A 21,531-nucleotide genomic window follows, 5' to 3' on the forward strand; every position below is an offset into this window, starting at 1 on the left:
ATCTCGTGTGCTGAAGTAGGCGGTGCATTTTTTTGCAAATCCCTCGCAGGAGACTGAGCGCACGTGATCCAGGCGTGCTGTTGTTGACGTGTATTATTTATATTTTGACCTGATTCAACCACAAGGTGAATATAAAAGCTCTGTTTCACAGTTCACGGTTTAATCACATAAACATTAGTTTTAAAATAGATTTTGGACGTTTTAAATATGCTGTGAGTGTCTGTAGATTATTCGCATGCTGCATGCATACTACATTAACAAATTAAATATGTTTCTTGGGAATACTGTTACATGTGGGTGTTAACTTATTTGCTCTTTATTGTAGGATATACATGAATGGCACTGTTCTGTAATGTTAAGCTTGCCTTTGGCACTCTGCGTGGAGCTGCTTAAATTATCATGATAGTTGATGATGATGTGTACTTGGGTTTATCCTAAGTTTGTATCCGCCAGCCGGAGTTCGCATGTTTTCTTCCTCCCAAAGTCCAAAGATATGCTTGGAGTTAGTTTTACTGGTGATTCTAAATTAGCTGTACGTGTGTCTCTCTGTGTAAGCCACGGGTCACGAACTCCAGGCCTCGAGGGCCGGTGTCCTGCAGGTTTTAGACATCACCCTGGGTTAACACACCGGAATCAAATGATTAGTTCGTTACCAGGCCTCTGGAGAACTTCAAGACATATCGAGGAGGTCGACATGGAGTTGGTCATTTAGCCATTTAAATCAGTGGTGTTGGATCAAGGACACATCTAAAACTTGCAGGACCCCTGCTGTCAGCCCTACCATAGACTAGTGTACCCCACCCCCGTAGTAGATAGATTAATAGATGGATAGATGTATGGGATGAAAACTTATTCAGCAAACAGTAACCTCAGCAGAAAGAAAAACTCATAACTCATGCTACGCTGACTCCATCTACTGGTAAAATCAATGTAAAACAACTGCTCCCAATTTTACACGCACAGATGCACACACATACACGCACATACAAACAACAAAGGCCACTCTTTATTTCTTTCTAGACAAAAAGCAAAAAGGATTAAATGGATTAAAGATCTTTTTTGTCATTTTACATAGTAGAATGAAATTGTGGTTTGGTTTTCTCATTAGACGACAGCAACTTATAACTAGAATGAATAAAAGATTTTTTTTCAATTAACTTTTGGTGAAGGGCCTGAATCACATGAGGCACAGGTTCCAGTCTGACTTGTCCTTCGCTGCATGTCTTTTCATGCTGTCTCTCTTCTCTTTCTACTGTTCACTGCTACAGAATAAAGGTTAAAAAAAAGCCCAAAGAGAAAAATAATTAAAAAATAAATCTTAACAGCACTAACAGAGGAGAAAAATATCAGAATCATGCGTAGTTTAGCTGGTGTAAAGTGTTATGAGCTAAGTATAATGTTCTAAGTGCCAATTTGTATGTTCAAAAACTGCATTTTCCAAATGTCAGAATTCAATTTTACATTATCTGCTGCATCTAAGCAAATTTTAAGCATGCAAGCTGCTGCAACATGCAAAACTGATGCACAATCCAGCCTTTATTTCCTCTACGATGGACTACCTCTACTAAGATGTCGTATTCTATCATCCTCCTCTAGTCAGACCTGTTTGCTGCCCAGAAACTTCCATATTTATTTCCACCTTAAATAGAATAGAATAGAATTCAACTTTATTGTCATTGCACAAGCACAGGTACAGGGCAACGAAATGCAGTTTGCATCCATCCAGAAGTGTTTTAGTGATATAGACATATTACAATATATATTAGCAATAATATAGATATGCAAGTATATTACAGAAATGGGTCTATTATGGTATGTTATAATGTACACGGTATGAAGTATGTTGTGAATATTCTATAACTATAAGTATGTACAGGCTGTAGTGAGTACAAGCTATGTACAGGCTATGAACAGGATATAAATATGAAAAACTATACAGAAATCTGAGATATACAGTTATACAGAAATGTGAACTATGCAAGTTATAAACAGTTGTAGGATTAAAAATTATCGTATGTACAGAATGATTATTTACACAGAGCTATACAGTAGTGCAGTTAAGATAAGTGAGATATGTGGATAATTTCTACAGAGGCTATATAAAGTGCTAGTGGTTGTCAGTGGTGGTTCAGTCCATGTTATTATTGTGTGTCTGAGGGTACGGTTGTCCATTGTGTGTGTGTGTAGGTGGTTGTGGGTGTGTGTATGTCCAGTCCATGAGTTTAGTGTGGGTCAGATGTCAGGAGGCAGAGTTCAGGAGTCTGACAGCTGTGGGGAAGAAGCTGTTCCGGTACCTGGTGGTCTTAGCGCCTCCCAGAGGGCAGGAGGGTGAAGAGTCCATGTGATGGGTGACTGGGGTCTTTGAGGATTTTCCCAGCCCTTTTCAGACACCGCTTCCTGTAGATGTCTTTTATGGCAGGAAGTGGTGCTCCGGCGATGCGCTGGGCAGTTTTCACGACCCTCTGCAACGCCTTCCGGTCCGAGGCAGAGCAGTTCCCGTACCAGACTGTTATACAGTTGGTCAGGATGCTCTCGATGGTGCAGCGATAGAAGTTCACCAGGATGTCTGAGGACAGGTGGTTCTTCCTCAGAGTCCTCAAGAAGAAGAGGCGCTGGTGAGCCTTCTTGACCAGCTTGGAGCAGTTGGTTGTCCAGATGAGATCCTCGGAGATGTGGACTCCCAGGAACTTGAAGCTGCTCACACGCTCCACAGCCGTCCCCTTAATGTGGATGGGTGGATGTGGGTCAGCATTCCTCCTGTAGTCCACGATGAGCTCGTTGGTCTTCTCGGTGTTAAGCAGCGGGTTGTTTCTGTCGCACCACTCAGCCAGACGATCCACCTCCTCCCTGTAGGCGGCCTCATCGTTGTCACTGATGAGGCCAATCACCGTGGTGTCATCTGCAAACTTAATGATGGTGTTGGAACCATCAGCAGGTCTGCAGTCGTGGGTGAAGAGGGAGTAGAGGAAAGGGCTCATCACACAGCCTTGTGGTACACCGGTGTTCATTGTGATTGTAGATGAGCAGCGGTTATCCAGCCGGACATGTTGGGGGCGGTTGGTCAGGAAGTCCAGTAACCATTTGCAGATGAGGGAACTGATGCCCAGGTCTGTCAGTTTCCTGATGAGTTGTGAGGGGTGGATTGTATTGAATGCTGACCTGAACTGATGAAATGATCTAAGCTTTAAAGATTACTCTCAATTCCTCAAATGCAGAAACATTTTTCTTGTGCCGGGGACAGCCATAAGTCATATGATATAGTTTCACTCTTTCATGCCATCAATCCAAATAGGATACTTACATTCAGAGTACAGAATGGACCTCATGACAAAAATGTTTCTCAAAAGACACGGTGAAAAAATGCAACGTTTTGGGGGTGCAAATGTTAGAAATTTGGAATATCAATTCCAGATTACTTTGATTTGCGTAAATGCATTTTGGATATTTGAATACTAGCTCAGTTTTTAAATATTTGGAGAAAAGCTTTAAGAAAGTACATTTCAGTCATAATTCTTGTTATGGCATAAGAACGTGGATTACCGTAACTGTTATTAAATCATTCAGAATCCCTGGATTAATGATACAAATAAAAAGCTTTCAATTAATCTTCATAAGGCATTGAAATGAAAGCAAATTTAAAAAAAATCAACAGACACTAAGCATGATCCAGTTCTTTGCCGTTGAGTGTCACGTGAGGCTGCACATTGTATAAAAAAAAAAAAATCTGTTAAGTCATCTAAAGGCATTCGTTGCCAGTCATTGTCATACTAAGAAAAACAGTGCTGCACATCAATCAATCATCATAGAACCACAGTGATACTGAAAGTGACTTTGAGTATCCGTCGTACGGGAAGTTGGGAGATTGTTTGGAATATGATGGCATCTTACCAACATGTTAACAATGGGCTCCATTATGAGAGAATATTTTTGTTAATTGTAAAGGGAATGTTTTAAAATTTGCATCACTTTGCATGAGCCCTGGTTAGACAGCTTGTTTTTAGAGGGACCGTAATGCTCTAAAAAATATCTTTATGCATATCAAAACGTTTTTCAGCTTGCATTACAGACATCGTAAAAGTAATTTACAGCCTCTTTGTCTTCTAATATTTTATTTGTCAGGACATAATTTAAAAAATAATCAGGTCTTAGGCAGGTCTTAAAATTAGTTAAATACATCGCCAATGAACTAGAAAACATACCTATTATGCTGTGTTGTTATTATTTAGCAATTTAGGAGGAGGATCAGCAAATGTGACCACATCTATGAAATCAGAACTTTTGGTTGTTCTGTTTGGGAGCATTCAAGTGTCAATGGCCTTGGAAAAGCAAGTGTTGTTGCATAGAAGGGTGAAAAAGGGACATGTGAAGCCACAATTCCTCCACAATCATGCAAGAAACAATTAGAAAACATGGATGTTACTTAAACGTGTTGCTATCTAAAGTAGTTCTACAAGCTACTGTGTCAGGGGGGAGTTTTTTTCACATGCTACTTCTGATTTTATGATTATTATATATATTTATTTAATAGAAATAAATGTAATATTTTGTAGTTCATCTGAAGTTGAATTGATGTAATTTGAACACCTGCTAAGGTGTTAAAATTGTTTTTGTTGATTTATTTATTTTGGCATGTGATGGACACAACTGGGCAATGTTCATGTTTTCAGAAAATTCAGGTTAGACACGAAAATGCTTGAGAGAAAATATCTAATTTCCCCCAACAGCATAATACATTTTATTAATTTCTCTTTGTGTCAGAATTTGAGCGTTTTTGAGTTGGGAATGATGTTTTAATATTAACATTCCTTACAACAAAATGTCAATGAGTATCTTATCTTTAACGCAGAGTCAAAGGATTGTTTCTGGACTAAAAAATCTTCATAAGATAAGATAAGATAACCTTTATTAGTCCCACACATAGGAAATTTGTTTTGTCACAGCAGGAAGTGGACAGTGCAAACGTTATGAAGCCAAAATTAGAATATAATAATAATAAATACAGTACACAACTGTACAGAATAGAATAAAATACTATATACAGTAGAATAAAATAGAATAAAATATACAATAGGATAAAAATAGAATACCAATGCTGCATACAACTGAGTAAAAATACAATGATGCCAGAAAAGAGTATTGCACTTATTGCAAGTGTTATTGCACATGTGTGGATGTGTGTGTTTGATCAGTTAAAGTCTTTGTTGTGGAGTCTGACAGCAGTGGGGAGAAAAGACCTGCAAAATCTCTCCGTCCCACACTGTTGGTGCCGCAGCCACTGAAGGAGCTGCTCAGTGCTGTCAAGGTTTCCTGCATGGGGTGGGAGATGTTGTCCAACAGGGATGACAGCTTAGCCACCATTCCTGTCACTCACCACCTCCACTGGGTCCAGAGGGCATCCTAGAACAGAGCTCTTCATATCCTCTTCAAAAGTTCTTTATAATTTAAAACAACAACAAAAAACTACAGGAGAGATATTGAAAATCCTTCTTTATTCTGGCTATTCTAACTTTTTACTGCACTCTCATCCATCCTGTGCTGCTATTACTGTAACTGCTATGACTGCCCTCTTTCCTCTTTCCCTATATTTAGTAGCCATTATTTATTTTACTCACAGCCATGTCGTGATTCAAGCCTTTGCTGCAATCAGTGACCAAAGCAAGCCAAGTGAGACACCTGAACCTCTTCAAAGGCCCTCCAGTACACGAAAGAGCTCATGGGCTCTCACATCAGGGTACCATTCTAAGGCGATGTTGCCATTTTATTTTATTTTTCTCTCTCCATCAAAAAAGAACGAATCTATCTTGGAATTCTGAACATAATCAAATATCTCTGGCATCAAGAAATATTTAACTGTGAGGTTCCTCTACAGGCTTTGCTGCGCACCTCATCCTTCCATAAACTGACAAAGTGTGAATGTAACACAACATAAATGTCTTTCGACCTGTATGTTTTTGCCTGCTTAAAATTATAGTTCTAGCTGAAATTGTTTATTGTTATAATAACAGGCTTTTTAAAAACTATATATGGTACAAGTTGGAGATTTTATGTGTGGAGAACCTATAAATTTTAATTTACAACATTCCTACATATATTCCGTGCTTCCTTTTTTGCGTGTGCAAACGTCTTATGAACTTTGCGGCAGCTGTTGTACATAACAGCTGCCAGATTTCTTAGTACCCTGGTTCTAACTTTCATGGCTACCTCCAGTAATTTCATGACCACCAGCTAAATGATCTGAAGTGAGTTTGATTCATTAGGACACCGGATCAGACTTACAAAAAGATTTTTTCCAACATCTGATGCAAGAAAACACGTAAGCTCTGACGTGGATGAACACTGTGGCCGAATATAAAGCATTGTTTGATATATGACAGTAAATTCATGTTAACCATCATCATCCACCAAGAGTAATTTATCAATGAGGTGTGAATAATGTAGGCGCAGTTGCTTAACTGTTGGCTTTATCAATGATAGCTTTAAAAACATCTGAACAGGCTTGACATGCTTTGTGTTGTTGACATGTTTCCTCATGCCGTCATATGCAGCATAACAATGAACTCTCAGAGTAATTGCAAAGTCATTTTCACATTAGTGCCAGATCCTGTACATCTATGTGACAAAGAATGTTTTTAGAGATATCTGAGTGCTTCTTGGAAATGTTATCTTCTGTGTGTTTACTTTGGAAATTAACGTCTCTGTGTGCGTACAAATACAAGGTGTTTAGAACAGATTAAATTAGGCAACGTTCATGTAAAGTAGTTGTTAGAAGCAAAAAGTCTTTTTTTTTTAACGATTATTTCTATCAGTCGGGGACAGAAGTGAGCCTATTTGCTCTTTAAGCTTTATCCATGTTTTGTAGCACGTCTTAAGAATGTGAAGTGTTTTGAGTGGGAAACCTAAACCAAACCGTAACACTATGATTCTGCTTGCTTCAAAATGATCGTCTTGTCTTTTACACATAACTGGGGAGCTATTTGTGGCATATGTTTTAATCATGTCCATCGTGGTCTTTTGCAGTTAAGACAACTTCTTCACACAGAAGTAAATGGAGCTAACTGAGAGGAAAGACACAGATTTCTTTTTTTAAATTAAATGTTATTCCACTATCCTTCTTCTTCCACACTTCTGTGGGGAAGTTCACCTTACTCTGCGTATACTGCAACTAACAATAGCATGACTTTAATGTATCTGCTTCCCTTCCAGTTGCCTATATTGAGCTACGATTGCCTATTCTCTGTATGCATGCGAATCCATGTGCAAATGACTAGCCTGTGTGTACAGTGTGAGCAGAGAGAGGAACACAACCAATGCAATCAGTGATTTAAATAAGCCGAGTGACTGACCAAAACCACTTCAAAGGACGTTAAATACATATTTAAAGAGTTACGTAGTATAACAGCTGCTATTTTAAAATAAAGTTGCTATTTTTTGCTATTCAGTTTTTCCCCTGAACTTCGTCAGAGTAGCAGTTTTGGTTTTCGTATACTTTGTAAGTAGAAAAAAGGGAAGAGGTAGAAATAGGGTGCAAAAGGGGAATTTTAAAGAAGAAATGTGGAAGCATTAACGCGTTCAAAGAGCTGTGGCTCTCATGTACAGTGGGGCAAAAAAGTATTTAGTCAGCCACCGATTGTGCAAGTTCCCCCACTTAAAATGATGACAGAGGTCAGTAATTTGCACCAGAGGTACACTTCAACTGTGAGAGACAGAATGTGAAAAAAAAATCCATGAATTCACATGGTAGGATTTGTAAAGAATTTATTCGTAAATCAGGGTGGAAAATAAGTATTTGGTCACCTCAAACAAGGAAAATCCCTGGCTCTCACAGACCTGTAACGTCTTCTGTAAGAAGCTTTTCTGTCCCCCACTCCTTACCTGTATGAATGGCACCTGTTTGACCTCATCATCTGTATAAAAGACACCTGTCCACAGCCTCAACCAGTCAGACTCCAAACTCCGCCATGGCCAAGACCAAAGAGCTTTCGAAGGACACCAGGAAAAGAATTGTAGACCTGCACCAGACTGGGAAGAGTGAATCTACAATAGGCAAGCAGCTTGGTGTGAAAAAATCAACTGTGGGAGCAATCATCAGAAAATGGAAGACATACAAGACCACTGATAATCTCCCTCGATCTGGGGCTCCACGCAAGATCTCATCCCGTGGGGTCAAAATGATCATGAGAACGGTGAGCAAAGATCCCAGAACCACACGGGGGGACCTAGTGAATGACCTGCAGAGAGCTGGGACCAAAGTAACAAAGGTCACCATCAGTAACACACTACAACGGCAGGGAATCAAATCCCGCAGTGCCAGACGTGTTCCGCTGCTGAAGCCAGTGCATGTCCAGGCCCGTCTGAAGTTTGCCAGAGAGCACATGGATGATACAGCAGAGGATTGGGAGAATGTCATGTGGTCAGATGAAACCAAAGTAGAACTTTTTGGTATAAACTCAACTCGTCGTGTTTGGAGGAAGAAGAATACTGAGTTGCATCCCAAGAACACCATACCTACTGTGAAGCATGGGGGTGGAAACATCATGCTATGGGGCTGTTTTTCTGCCAAGGGGACAGGACGACTGATCCGTGTTAAGGACAGAATGAATGGGGCCAAGTATCGTGAGATTTTGAGCCAAAACCTCCTTCCATCAGTGAGAACTTTGAAGATGAAACGAGGCTGGGTCTTCCAACATGACAATGATCCAAAACACACCGCCCGGGCAACAAAGGAGTGGCTCCGTAAGAAGCATTTGAAAGTCCTGGAGTGGCCTAGCCAGTCTCCAGACCTCAACCCCATAGAAAATCTGTGGCGGGAGTTGAAAGTCCGTGTTGCTCGGCGACAGCCCCAAAACATCACTGCTCTTGAGAAGATCTGCATGGAGGAATGGGCCAAAATACCAGCTACTGTGTGTGCAAACCTGGTAAAGACCTATAGTAAACGTTTGACCTCTGTTATTGGCAACAAAGGTTATGTTACAAAGTATTGAGTTGTATTTTTGTTATTGACCAAATACTTATTTTCCACCCTGATTTACGAATAAATTCTTTACAAATCCTACCATGTGAATTCATGGATTTTTTTTTCACATTCTGTCTCTCACAGTTGAAGTGTACCTCTGGTGCAAATTACTGACCTCTGTCATCATTTTAAGTGGGGGAACTTGCACAATCGGTGGCTGACTAAATACTTTTTTGCCCCACTGTAAGAGTAGACTTCAAAGTTCCTCTGTGAGTTTAACATTGGGAACTTTAAACTTCCTTTGTTGTTGCTCAAGTTATTCAGATAACAATGGGGGGAAAAACAGTTAAAAAATAAAGCAAAACTGCTTAATCTGCTGCATTTTTTTGTTTTCTTTCATGCTGCATTTATTTTTTATGATTCTAGGTGGAGACATTAAAAAATGTTATGATGCATGCTACAAAGAGCAACGTGTAATGGATCCTGTGACTAAGAGACTTTCAACTCAATCCACAATGAAAGATTATTATTTTAAGTCTCAAAAATGTTCTTGAGCTTACTATTGTATTTTAAAATACATTAGTAAGGCCATTACGTTCTTTTCAATGCCTGTACTTTTCCGTAAAATGAACATCATCAAGTGAGCCGCCTCTAACCATCCTGCCAGACATCCCTCCCCTACCCACATGCATGAGACACTGTTCCCCACATGAGGACCAATCAGAGGCTGGGAGAGCACAGACTGCAGCTTATAAACAGAAGTGCAAGGGAGGCTGCATGCTTTTGAGTCACACATGAAAGACTCTTAGAAAGCAGAGAGACACATACCAAGAGTCTGTCCATTAATTTGCCATAACTGAACTTTTTCTGCTGTGACTTTTTCCCCCCCCCCAAACCTGCACTTTCAATATTTTCTGTTTATTCTGTGTTTTAGACACATCTGACAACATGTCGCTTCTCAGTGCTACTCTGCTGTTTCTTTTGCTTGGTGAGTAATTTTTAATCTTCTTATCCAGTTCGGCCAACAAACTAGTTTATTTTAACTCACATGTGCTCATTTTCTTCTTATGAATGTTTTTCAAAGAAAGGTGTTAGAAGTGTGTTGCCAAATAGTTATCATTTAACAGCAACTGTTTGTAATGATTAATGCATTTTGAAGTCAGTCATCCAGTAGATATCTGAGCTGCTCAAGATCAAAGCTTAGTATGCTGCATCTCTTACAGGGGATGTTAAACTTGAACTCTGACCGCTTGAAACTAGTTAAGAAATTTGCCATTAGAGGTCTACATACACTGCATTGAACATGCTGCATTTTAATTTGTCAACCATATTCCCATCTGTCACTTGCTTTATTTTCAAAAGAAAATCAGGCTCATTACAAGATGATTGTCAGAGCAGGATGGTGATCCAGAGAAAAATAGTACCTACTTATGGTGTAAGGTATTTAATGAATATTTAGTTTTGGGTTTGCAAAAAGACCCCAATCTGTTGTTGCTCTGGTATATCAACACTTACACCTTAAAACTAACTAGTTATAAGACAGTTATGTTAGATTTTACCACTTCACTCTAAATAATGGGAGATTTTCTACTCACTTGACTATAGAAGCTTTAAAAATAAAGAGGGTGATTTTTTTTTTTGTGACTCAATATAGTGGAAATGGAAATCAAAATAGGGCTATTAGAAGGTATTTATACCAGGGCAACACATTGTAAAAGTAGAATTTCCCCATTTTAGTCTCTGAATAACACAAAGAAATGAAAGCTGGTGGTAACAGATAATTGGGAACAGAAACTCAAATGTGAACCAGTGTTTCTACCTTATGCATACAAACTTATATACACTTTATCAAGTAGTTCTCTACTATATGGTAAAAATGTTTTAAAAGTGTTTCTACAAATGGAATATAAAATTTGTTCTACATATGAGACAAATGTTATATTCCCAACAAAATTATCTACCCATATTTTTTAATAAACACATTATCATATTATGTAACTATTTTTTTTTTTTTTTTACTTTCTTAGCAACTACTGTGCTGCCACCTGTGTGGCACTCATATTTTCTTAAATAGACTGTTCACACACAACTAACCAATTGTTATCTGTGTTTTTTCATACCTTCGTCAGACAATCTGCCCTTGAGTGGAATATTCATTTCTGTCTTATGCACATAAAGTGTGGTGTTTTTATATTATTACAAAATGTGGGGGTGTAAAGGTCGGACACATGTTTATGGTCAACAGCTGATTTTGTGTTCGTTTTTATTCAAGGTTGTTTACTGTAAGACGTGGATGAAAAATCTTCTACTACTTTGGAAATCAGATGCGGCCCAGTGTACAGTTCAGAAAAGACCGATTAGAAACTTGACTTCTTAGTATATTAAATATTCAACTTCTTCATGTCAAGGTTGTAATATGTCTTGAGGGGATTTCTTTTTTAATCCTTTTTTAAGCTTTTAAGGATGTTTGTGCTGGGGTTTTTTTTTTCAGTGCTTGTGCATGGACAGCTGTAGTAATGCCGCGGCAATTAGCTTCTCCTTGTTTTCTTTTTCAGATTCCATTTCCTGTGTTCAGTTTCTGGCACCTTTGAACATGGGAGGAGTCATTGGGCTGGTGCAGTTTAACTCAACGTCTCAGATGGCCACTGTCAACGTGTCTGGGGCTGGATCCTGTCGTTCAGTAAACATTTCCCTCAGCGAGTTTCCCGTCATGTATGGCCACTTTGCTCAGCCCTGTTCTGAACAAAATATCGGCTCCAGCATCTTCACTTTTACTGCTGATCTTGCCTCAAATTCTAACATCAATGTGTCCGACCTCTTTGCGCAAAGAAAAAACCTTGATGACTTCTCACTGTCGTTGCAAACGTGTAACGGAACTAAAGTATGCACAGTTGTAAGTCAAGGTCAGACCCTCGTAACTAGTCAGGCCAGGTTCTATGGGCCCATCGCGGGTAACGTTTATATCCGTTATAACATGGGTAACGCCAGCCTCAGGGTTCTTGCAGATCTTGTGACGATCGGTCAAGTTAATGCCTCGCAAACTAATGTCACTCTCTATAGAGCTACAAGTACTGTTGCAAACTGTGATATTCTACTTAAAGGCTTAGATAATGCATCTTTGACCCCTCTGGGTTCCGTAAAGGTCGGGACCCCTTTGCAGCTCCAGAAATCCCGTCTGGACCTCAGTAGCTTCCGAACCACAAATGGGTTTCTTTTCCTTAGGGTGGGGTCAAGTTTCAGTTGTGCTCAGATCTATAATGTGCCAGTGAAACAGGTTAGAGCTGATGTGAACATGAATGGGATCAAAGGATACTTCAGTTTTCGTCAGGCTTCCCCTTTTGATCTCACAGAGTTGAGTGTCAATCTGACCAATTTACAGAGCAAAGTTGCCTCTTACCATGTCCACGATTTTCCTGTCAGGTCATTAACAAACCGGTGTTCAAATGATAATATAGGTGACCACTGGAATCCATTTAGTTTGAACAGAAGTAGTTCAACTTACCCAAAGGTCCCAGGGTCAACACATGACATGTATGAGGTGGGTGACCTCAGTGCCAAGCACGGGAGCATAGCAGGCAGAAATATGGTGGACATGACTTTCACAGACTTCAATCTCCCTCTGTTTGGAAAGAACAGCATTGTAGGTCGCTCAGTCGTCATTCACCAACCAAATGGTTCGAGGTTTGCTTGCACGAGTATCAGCTATCCTGGCGAGGTTATTGTAGGCAGAGCCATATTTTCAAGCCCTGTGGTTGGTGAGGTCTGGTTCACACAGCTGGTGAACAACCCCCTCTCTGATGTATCCATATTTCTGAATTTGGCATACGGAAATCCTACAACACCAACCAAAAACCACAACTGGCATGTTCACGTCTACCCAATCAGCTCAGAGAGGGATGATGATCAAGGCCGCTGTACCACAACTGGAGGTCACTGGAACCCCTTCAACATCACCATGGATGCCAGCTATTCCCTCCACTGTAACCCATCTGGTCCCCTATCCTGTGAGGTGGGAGACCTCACCAGCAAACACAGTACCATTGATCTTGGAACCACGGTAGCGGTAGTGGCAGCAAAATACTTCTTCACTGATGTCACCTCCTGGGTGCCCAAGCCCGGCATTATTGGCCGCTCTGTGGTCATCCATCAAGCAGAAAGAGGCGGGCCAAGAATAGCCTGTGCCAATGTCACATTGGTGCAAGTTCCCAAAGCTAGCTTAGGTACATGGTTTGGCCCTGGAGTTTCTGATGGACAAGTGGATTTCTCCCGGGCTGTGCCACAAGGTCCCACAACTATAAATGTTTCCTTAATGAGCCTGAACTCCATAGCTAGTGGTTATCATGTCCACGTGTTGCCCCTCAACCCAGGCAGTGCAGAGCCCTGTTCAAATGCAAACATCCAGGGCCACTTCAACCCATTAGCCTGGAACGTATCACAATCCCCCCCTCCTGGAGTTGGCACTGTGGACCAGTATGAGTTGGGAGACATCAGCGGGAAGTTTGGCACACTTAATGATCAAAACAACTTTGAAGCTGTATACATGGACCCTGACATGTCAATGACTGGACCCTACAGCATAGTGGGAAGGTCGCTGGTGGTTCACAATGTCAGTGGAGCAAGGTGAGAATGTGTACTTTACTATTTGTGTTCTTAGCAGAGAGAAAGAAAGAACATAACACAGCACAAAATTAAAAGGGAAAAAAAGAAAGCAATGTCATACACAGGTTACCACATCGTCTTTTTTCTGAAGAAACAAAATTGTTAGCTAATCTTTTATTTTTAAATACTTGGTATCTGTTGCAAAAAAGAGGAAGTATTTATCATCTGGGTCAACTCCAACAAGTGAAAGGTCTGGTTAGTTGCAAATCCTTATGCAGAATAACCAGATATGTAAGTTGAGAAACCAACTTCTGGCACAGAAACAAAAACGTGTCAGTCTTTTGAGGACACCAGTGTAAAATGTCAGTTGGGGACATAACTTCCTGGTGTTTTGTGCCAAGACAAAGAATTACTCAGCAAAATACTTTGTTGAAGATCCTCCTAGATGTCAGGATATGATGATGTGATTTTCTTATCTTGATTGTGTTTCTCTTAGTTTATGTGTTTTGTTTTGTTTTTTGTTTTTTTACAGAATTAGGTGTGCCAACATCTTGGCTGATAGACTTACAGATGGTGAATGGGTTATTGCCAAGGCTGTCTTTAATGGTACAGTGACTGGGACAGTTAGACTGGTAAGAATCATCACAGATAAAGTGTTTGATGCTCATCTCATGTTTCTCATCTACTTTCTTTCTTCCGTTTGGTCTATTAATTTCAATCCTTTCTATTTTTTTGTGACTAAATGGTTCCTCACAAAACAGCAGTGACTTACAGTATATGAATAAGTGTTTAACAAGTGAACATATCTGGAGTGGAAAAAAACAACAAAGCCATGCAATTATCTGTTGCAACAAATGTAAAAAAAAAAAAAATCAGTTTGATGTTTGATATTGGGAAATCAATTGCCATCTAATCAGACCAGTTAGGGAGTGTGTACTGCACTCATTTAACACTGCATTCCTTTGCATTACTAATGGCTTCAAGATGAGGTGAGGCATATGCTATTTTAATCTCATGAGCTCCCTTCTTTTGGATTTTACATTTTAATAAAAGGTTTCTAATATTTAGCTCACACTGGTGCTGACTTGAATAACATCACAGGCATGATTTCCCACAGAGGATTAAACTTTTTTCGCCAGTTTCTCTGTAAAAACAAAAAAGGCTGAAATGTAAAAACATGTGGAGTTCTTTCTTTTAGAAAGACAGCAGCTTTTCTTATCTTATACACCACATCTAAAGCGGTGTATTTAACTGCTACCCACTTGTAAAAGGTTGCTAATCTTACTAGCAGTGTGTAAAATACTGTATTGAGACCAGTTTGACAGAGAAACAAAAGAAGTTATAATTGAATGAGATGAGTGAATGAGTCGTAGTATAATATATCTGATAGCCTAAGAGCAGAACAATTGTTTCTTTATCATTGCTAACTTATTTGGAGCCAAGCTGCCACAAAAACATGACAGTGTATTTCTGCTGCACTGGACAGAATTCATTATGCCTACGATAGCTTGCAACAGGAACCAAAAGGAAGAGGGGGACAAGAGCATTAGCTTAGCATCTATCCGCTGACTAATGGTACGTGCGGTTTCACCAAACTAAAAGCTCACCAAGGGAACAGCTGTCTCTGGCAGCTGCCCTCCAGAGGCCCCATACTGAGCTCTGCACTACACTAATGGAGAGAAGAGATTGTAGTATCTCTAAACAGCCTATATGATTAAAGAGACGTAGGCAGTTTGAGTAATCAATGTTGTTCTGCAACAAAATAGAGTGGTTTCACTCAGACAGACTGAGAATCAAAAGAAAAGTGAAATGAAATGTGAAAGTGAAATACCTTTACACTTAAAGGTGGACAGCAGTATCCACAAATCTATAGTCGGTTCATTTTAACGGCATTCATGCTTCAGCAAAGCAAGTGTTTAGTTGCAATTGAACTATGAGATTCCTTCTTTCTAATGTAAGCACTTTGTTTTCCTCATCCCAGCAACAGCAGGTGTTCCTCGATGGGAGTAGCAGCGATGTTACTCTGGAGGTGAACCTTAAGTCATCTGCAGGGGATAATGTAAGTACAGCTTTATATAATCTACATGCATGCAAAAAGATTATATTGGTGTTCATCTGCCACCCATCAGTATGAAACTCTCTTTAAGCCTTTAATGAGTTAGATGTGTTAAAAGACATCATTCTCACACCTGTATTTTATCCCAAACTGAAGAAATCTACAGCTTCCTTGTTCATCACAACTAATCGGGTTGGCTCCAATGACACCGGGTGCAACAGTGTGGGAGACACATTCAATCCCTTCAACATGACATCGATGGTGAGATCATAATCTTATCTGCGTAAAAGGGACACAAAAACGAAATAAAACAGAAACAACACGCTTAAGAAATGAGAAATTGAAAGCAAAAAAAGTGGAAGAAAAAAGGGGTTGGCCAGGTAGTTTGACCATAAGTTACTTGAAGGAAGTCCAGAAGGGTTGCTGTTTTCTGGCGGTTTGGGGACACATATAGTAATAAGGGGCCAATAAGGGGTTTCTTTAGTTCCTCAGTTTGAAAATTCGTAATTTCACTGAATTTAAGATTCAAAGGCTGCCCTGAAGATGATCAGTTTAAAGTGTAAATATAATAGTACATTTTTATGCTTGTAAGGGTATATGAATGTATATAATAGTATAAAGATGCTAAAAACTGCACTAATTATCAAAAATAAATCATCTCAATGACCAAATTATTGGCTTTATATGAAAAAGATTTTGCAAAGAATCATGATAAACTTAAACCTGCCTAAATAATTGTAATCCTAACATGATTGACATGTGTTCATCTAATAATCTCTACATGTTTTTCTCCAAATGTTTACATGTAAGCATATGATATATGTATAAGACATAATATGAACATTTCTTTTACTTAATGGGACCAGTCATGCAATTGGTAAATAACTGGAGAATATTGCAAACTTCTCTCTTCCTCTTCCTCTAACTTGTGCAAATCACTTCTTTCTTTCGCTTCCACTTGCAGAGTCCCACCTGTTCTTTAGAAAACCCACTGAGCTGCGTGGTGGGGGAGATATCTGTAAGACATGGCATGGTTAGCCTGACACAGAGACAGTTCTATACTGACAGCATTATTCGCCTCTCCGGAGACAGCACAGGTGAAATGAGTCACCATATGTGATGTGATCAGTGATAACAGCAAATACAAAACTTCAAAATCTCCAAAGAGGTGAGTTTACTTTGTTAAGTCTAATTGTTTGTTGTGTTTTGTGTGTGTTATTAGTGGTCTTCAGATCTTTAGTGCTGAAGAATGGAGAAAACATCACAGCCTGTGCCGACATCCTCCCTGAATCTCCATCAGCAGCGCAGACGTTTCCCAATGTGACTACATTCAGCCGGTGAGTGTAATTACAACATACTGCATGATGAATACTTTTCATGTAATCCTAAATCACTCAAGACACTTTAATTGCTTGCTGGAGGCCATTTGCGCAGACGTTCTATAAAACTGTTCTGTACATAGTGCACTGCATAACCCTTTTATGAGTGCTGTATTAAATGTTGTTGTAGAGCTCAAGTGTTTGTATGACGTTAAAGTGGATGTTGGTGTCTTTATGTCCAGGTATGACTTCCGAAACAGGGTCGCTGACGTACTGCAAATGAACCTGGCAAGAGTTACCATCTTGCCCACATCTCCTCAGTCTGTATCTGGGGGAACATGTCAGCAAGTCAACTTCATGATATCTGGTAAGGCAGAAAAAATGTAATCAAACTTCCATATTTGGCAACCAAAAAAGAGAACAACACGATGATGTGAGAAGGTGTCATAATGTCAGTATTAATACAAGTATTTCAGTGAATATTGTTAACAATTGAAAGTTTGTTGAAGAAATACAAAGTACACTACAGCCTCTGGTAGGCTATAATATCAGGAATTCAACATGCTTCTTCAGATGATTTGAAATAAAGACAAGCTGAAACTTTTTCCCACTGCAATAATGATTATTTTATTATGAACAGAGAACTTTAGCTGATGTTTTCAAACAGGCTATAAGTGTGATCTACCAGAGGATTTTTATTATTTTGAAAATTGAATTCAAATACTTTGGGTCAATGTGTGCCAGACTCTCCAAGATTGAAAATGTCAGTCGTGGACTAATGTGCTTCAAGCATTAATCATATTTTATTGTAAATATCTGACATATCAAACCTGAGTTATTGTTTGGTTAAGAGACATAATACAATTTATTCACCATTCAGTCCAAAACATTTGCACACACTATAGCCTCAAAGAACTCCTCACCTAGAACTGATCTAGAACTACTGCACCACCCAGGTACCAAGTACTTAAAACAATGCCTTTGATATAATTCATTCCCTGTTGCCTGGCTGTTACATTAGACTTTTTCCATTCTTGTTTATTATTTCATATTTTTAATCTAATATTATTTGATATATGTTATGATTTTATAATATATGTATATATTATTTATATAAGGGGGCAGTGTGGGTCATATGCCTTTGTGCCCGAGTGTTCCCTTGTTCCTATTATCAATATTAATGTTAGTCTTGTGTGAATGTTACAGCATCTATGTCAGTAAATGGTTCAGCTGCTTTAGACTGGCCAAGCCTTTTGTCAGGACATCGATACAATGAACAATAATGGGTATTGAAAATCTTCCGAAAACCTGGAATAATGAAAAGTAATTTGAGACTGGAGTTGAAGTCTGGGAGTCTCATTTTCTGTCCCTTCCTTTGTCCCAGGGGGTAACTGAGGAGAATTTCACAGCTTTCACACACTATAGCACAGGACAGGCATTTATACTGTCCCAGGTCTCCTAAAAGGTGAAGAGTTTACTATTCCAATAATTCCACACAAGGCCACCACTGGATCATTTTTATTAGAATAAAACGATTAAGTTCTTAAACTGGCTTACGGAAATTGCTCTCATGGCATTATTTTCTGATTCAAGCCAAAATATTGAAAGGGCATTTCTTTTGTCAGCCAAGTGACATCAAGGGAAACATAACTTTCAGTACAACAAATATTCACATTTCATAATAACCCATTGAACTAGCAGTTTCTGTGAAGTATAACAAAACAGTGAAGCTCTAGGTATGCTAAGTACACTGGTATATGTGTAAGTAAGCACTGTTACTTTGTCTGTATGCTAAAGGGAATGTGAGCACTGGCCTGCTGAGCTCTGTCAAAACCAGTGACAAAATGGGCGTCTTCAGAGAGTCTGTCATATGTACAAGTAAGTGCATTTTATACTGCTCTTAAAGCTTTGACTATGCTTTAAATGCCTTTTGGTAAAATGAAATTATCAATGTATTTAGTCAACATTTAGAAGGACACTTTGAAGTCCTTTTTTACAATCCAAACAATAAAATAATGCATAACACTTGAAAAACTTGGAAGTTATATCAGCTATTAATAGGGACTGGAACTGAGAACCGAATCTTGTAGAGAATCAGTTCCCAGTGGTTCAGTTCCTTGGAAATCATAAGTCTGATATCACTTAACGTTTCCACTTACAATCAATACAACATACAACCATAAAATTATCTATCCATAAATTTATTCTTTTCCATGTAAAACTTACAATTTCAGTTCGCATGCCAAAAACAGTGGTCCAGTCAACAGTGTGGATATGGACATTACATTTATTTTTAAAAAAGGAAAATAGCATGGCGCTTTGCTAGCATGCTAATGCTAAGCTAGCCAAGAACCAGAGTGATGCTAAAGCTGAATGAATTCTGACCCCAGCCCAGGAAATAACCTGAAAACCTGAACTTTAACAGGTAACAAAAACAGTGATGAGCAGTCAGGCATGACTGACAACAGTTTCTGCCTGTTCAAGTCTCTTTGTGCTAGTTACCTTACAATATAAAGTGCCTTGAGGCGACTGTTGTTGTGATTTGGCACTACATAAATAAAATTGAACTGAATTGAATTGAGTTTTCATCTTTGCTCTGTGCTGTCAGCTGTAAAAATCTAATATTTGCAGTCGCAGTTCGTGTTTTCAGTGATTATTGTTAGTCATTCAAATAACCTGTGAATGCCTTTCTAATTTCTTATTAGGAGGTCCAAGTCCGACTCCAAGTCCAAGTCCAGCCCTCACGCCATGGACTTTTCTTCTTGGCTTGATGTTCGCCTTCGCCTGTCTGCTGCCTTCAGCAACTTATTTATAGCCCGGAGACTCAGCCACACCTTGTACCGTCAGTGGGGTTACATGACCTTAAAAAGATTGTAAATAGAATGTCTGTCAAATGCAACAGTAATCATCAAGTGTGAACACAATCTGTTACATTGAAAAAGATTTTTTAATCAATGAAGATTTTCCCTTTTTTCATTACTTTTATAAAAATCTAAAATCTAAATATAAAAATAATAATGGTAGGTAACAAGGCTTAGGTAACAGGTAAGAGTTTAATGTTTAGAAATTTCTGCAAACTAGATTTTTTTTTCTATTTATGTCATTTGGTTTCTTTAATGGGTGGGTGGTTTTATTGTATCTTCTGACCTCCTAACTTTGTTCTTCATGTATGCACTCTCCAAATATCCATGTGAAATTTTGTGTATATCTTGAAAATTGTGAATAAAGTACAATAATGTTTGGATGCCTTGTCAGTTTCCAGAGTAAATGTGTTTAAATTGCAGATGCAGTTTTTAACTGGACAGTAATTCTGTTAAGATTTGCAAAATAAGATTTTTTAACTTTTTCAATTCATTCCAGCAAAACAAACCTCCAAATAGCTGCAAAATGTCTAATGATTAGATTAAATAGACTGCAGTGTTATTCCTTTTATTAACATGGTGTCCAGGTAAAGTGCATATCACTTTTCCACCCATTCCCTCACTCTTTTCCCACACATTCAGACAGTTTCCCACATTTTGATTAGTTTTAGTTTCAACACGTGAGCATCACTCAAACTGTCTGGCTCAAAAACCACATGAATTCCTGCTGAAACTAAAAGATGATGATCACAAAGAGCAGAAACTGACACTTAACTCTTTAAAAATATATATATTTTTTTATAAGTTTAAAGGCTGTGCAATCAACCTCAAGTTTCCATCTATGTGGGTAAAAAGTTGAAAAGATTGCACCAAAATAATATACAGTATTTCAATCATTCTTAAAATTGTATCATTTAAGTTTTTCAAAAGTTTCAAAAAAACTCCCCAAAAGGCAAAGGTTAAAATATCAATACTATTCAATTCAATTCAATTTTATTTATATAGCGCCAAATCACAACAAAAGTCGCCTCAAGGCGCTTCATAGATACAGAGAAAAACCCAACAATCATATGACCCCCTATGAGCAAGCACTTTGGCGACAGTGGGAAGGAAAAACTCCCTTTTAACAGGAAGAAACCTCCGGCAGAACCAGGCTCAGGGAGGGGCGGCCATCTGCTGCGACCGGTTGGGGTGAGAGAAGGAAGACAGGATAAAAGACATGCTGTGGAAGAGAGACAGAGGTTAATAACAGATATGATTCAATGCAGAGATGTCTATTAATACATAGTGAGTGAGAAAGGTGACTGGAAAGGAAAAACTCAATGCATCATGGGAATCCCCCGGCAGCCTACGTCTATTGCAGCATAACTAAGGGAGGATTCAGGGTCACCTGGTCCAGCCCTAACTATATGCTTTAGCAAAAAGGAAAGTTTTAAGCCTAATCTTAAAAGTAGAGATAGTGTCTGTCTCCCGAATACAAACTGGAAGCTGGTTCCACAGAAGAGGGGCCTGAAAACTGAAGGCTCTCCCTCCCATTCTACTTTTAAATACTCTAAGAACAACAAGTAGTTCTGCAGTGTGAGAGCGAAGTGCTCTCACTTCGCTCTCACACTGCAGATATAAAAAATGATAAAGATCGATCATTTAAATCCATAAAAAAAAAATAGAAATCTTTAAAACTAATAATAAACAAATACAAATTATTAGAAGCCACAACTTAAAACCAAAGGAACTGAAATGAAA

General features: G+C 38.9%; 1 protein-coding gene across 2 annotated transcripts; it reads left to right on the top strand.

Annotated features, from left to right (window-relative positions):
• Positions 1-35: 35 nt before the first annotated feature.
• cusr (Copper-only SOD repeat protein) lies at positions 36-20,165 on the top strand. Of its 2 annotated transcripts, XM_035907641.2 has the most exons (11): positions 36-125; positions 9,888-9,941; positions 11,509-13,573; positions 14,085-14,184; positions 15,534-15,611; positions 15,765-15,869; positions 16,573-16,705; positions 16,831-16,945; positions 17,170-17,294; positions 18,725-18,805; positions 19,633-20,165. In XM_035907641.2, exons 2-11 carry the CDS (start codon positions 9,902-9,904, stop codon positions 19,740-19,742), a joined length of 2,952 nt encoding a protein of 983 aa, XP_035763534.2. In that variant the 5' UTR covers positions 36-125; positions 9,888-9,901; the 3' UTR covers positions 19,743-20,165. The 2 variants fall into 2 exon arrangements, with proteins under 2 accessions (XP_035763534.2, XP_006790959.3); XM_006790896.3 differs by lacking the exon at positions 36-125 and having other exon boundaries at positions 9,754-9,941.
• The last annotated feature ends 1,366 nt before the right edge of the window (positions 20,166-21,531 follow it).

This window comes from Neolamprologus brichardi, chromosome 6 (assembly GCF_056152115.1).
Source record: "Neolamprologus brichardi isolate AB-2024 chromosome 6, ASM5615211v1, whole genome shotgun sequence".
NCBI classification, from domain to species: Eukaryota; Metazoa; Chordata; class Actinopteri; order Cichliformes; family Cichlidae; genus Neolamprologus; species Neolamprologus brichardi.

Coding starts and splice junctions, on each gene's coding strand:
- cusr (XM_035907641.2), top strand. CDS start 9,902: ATGTCGCTTCTCAGTGCTACTCTGCTGTTTCTTTTGCTTG. Junction 9,942..11,508: donor TCTGCTGTTTCTTTTGCTTG/GTGAGTAATTTT, acceptor TTTCTTTTTCAG/ATTCCATTTCCTGTGTTCAG. Junction 16,706..16,830: donor CCTCTCCGGAGACAGCACAG/GTGAAATGAGTC, acceptor GTGTGTTATTAG/TGGTCTTCAGATCTTTAGTG.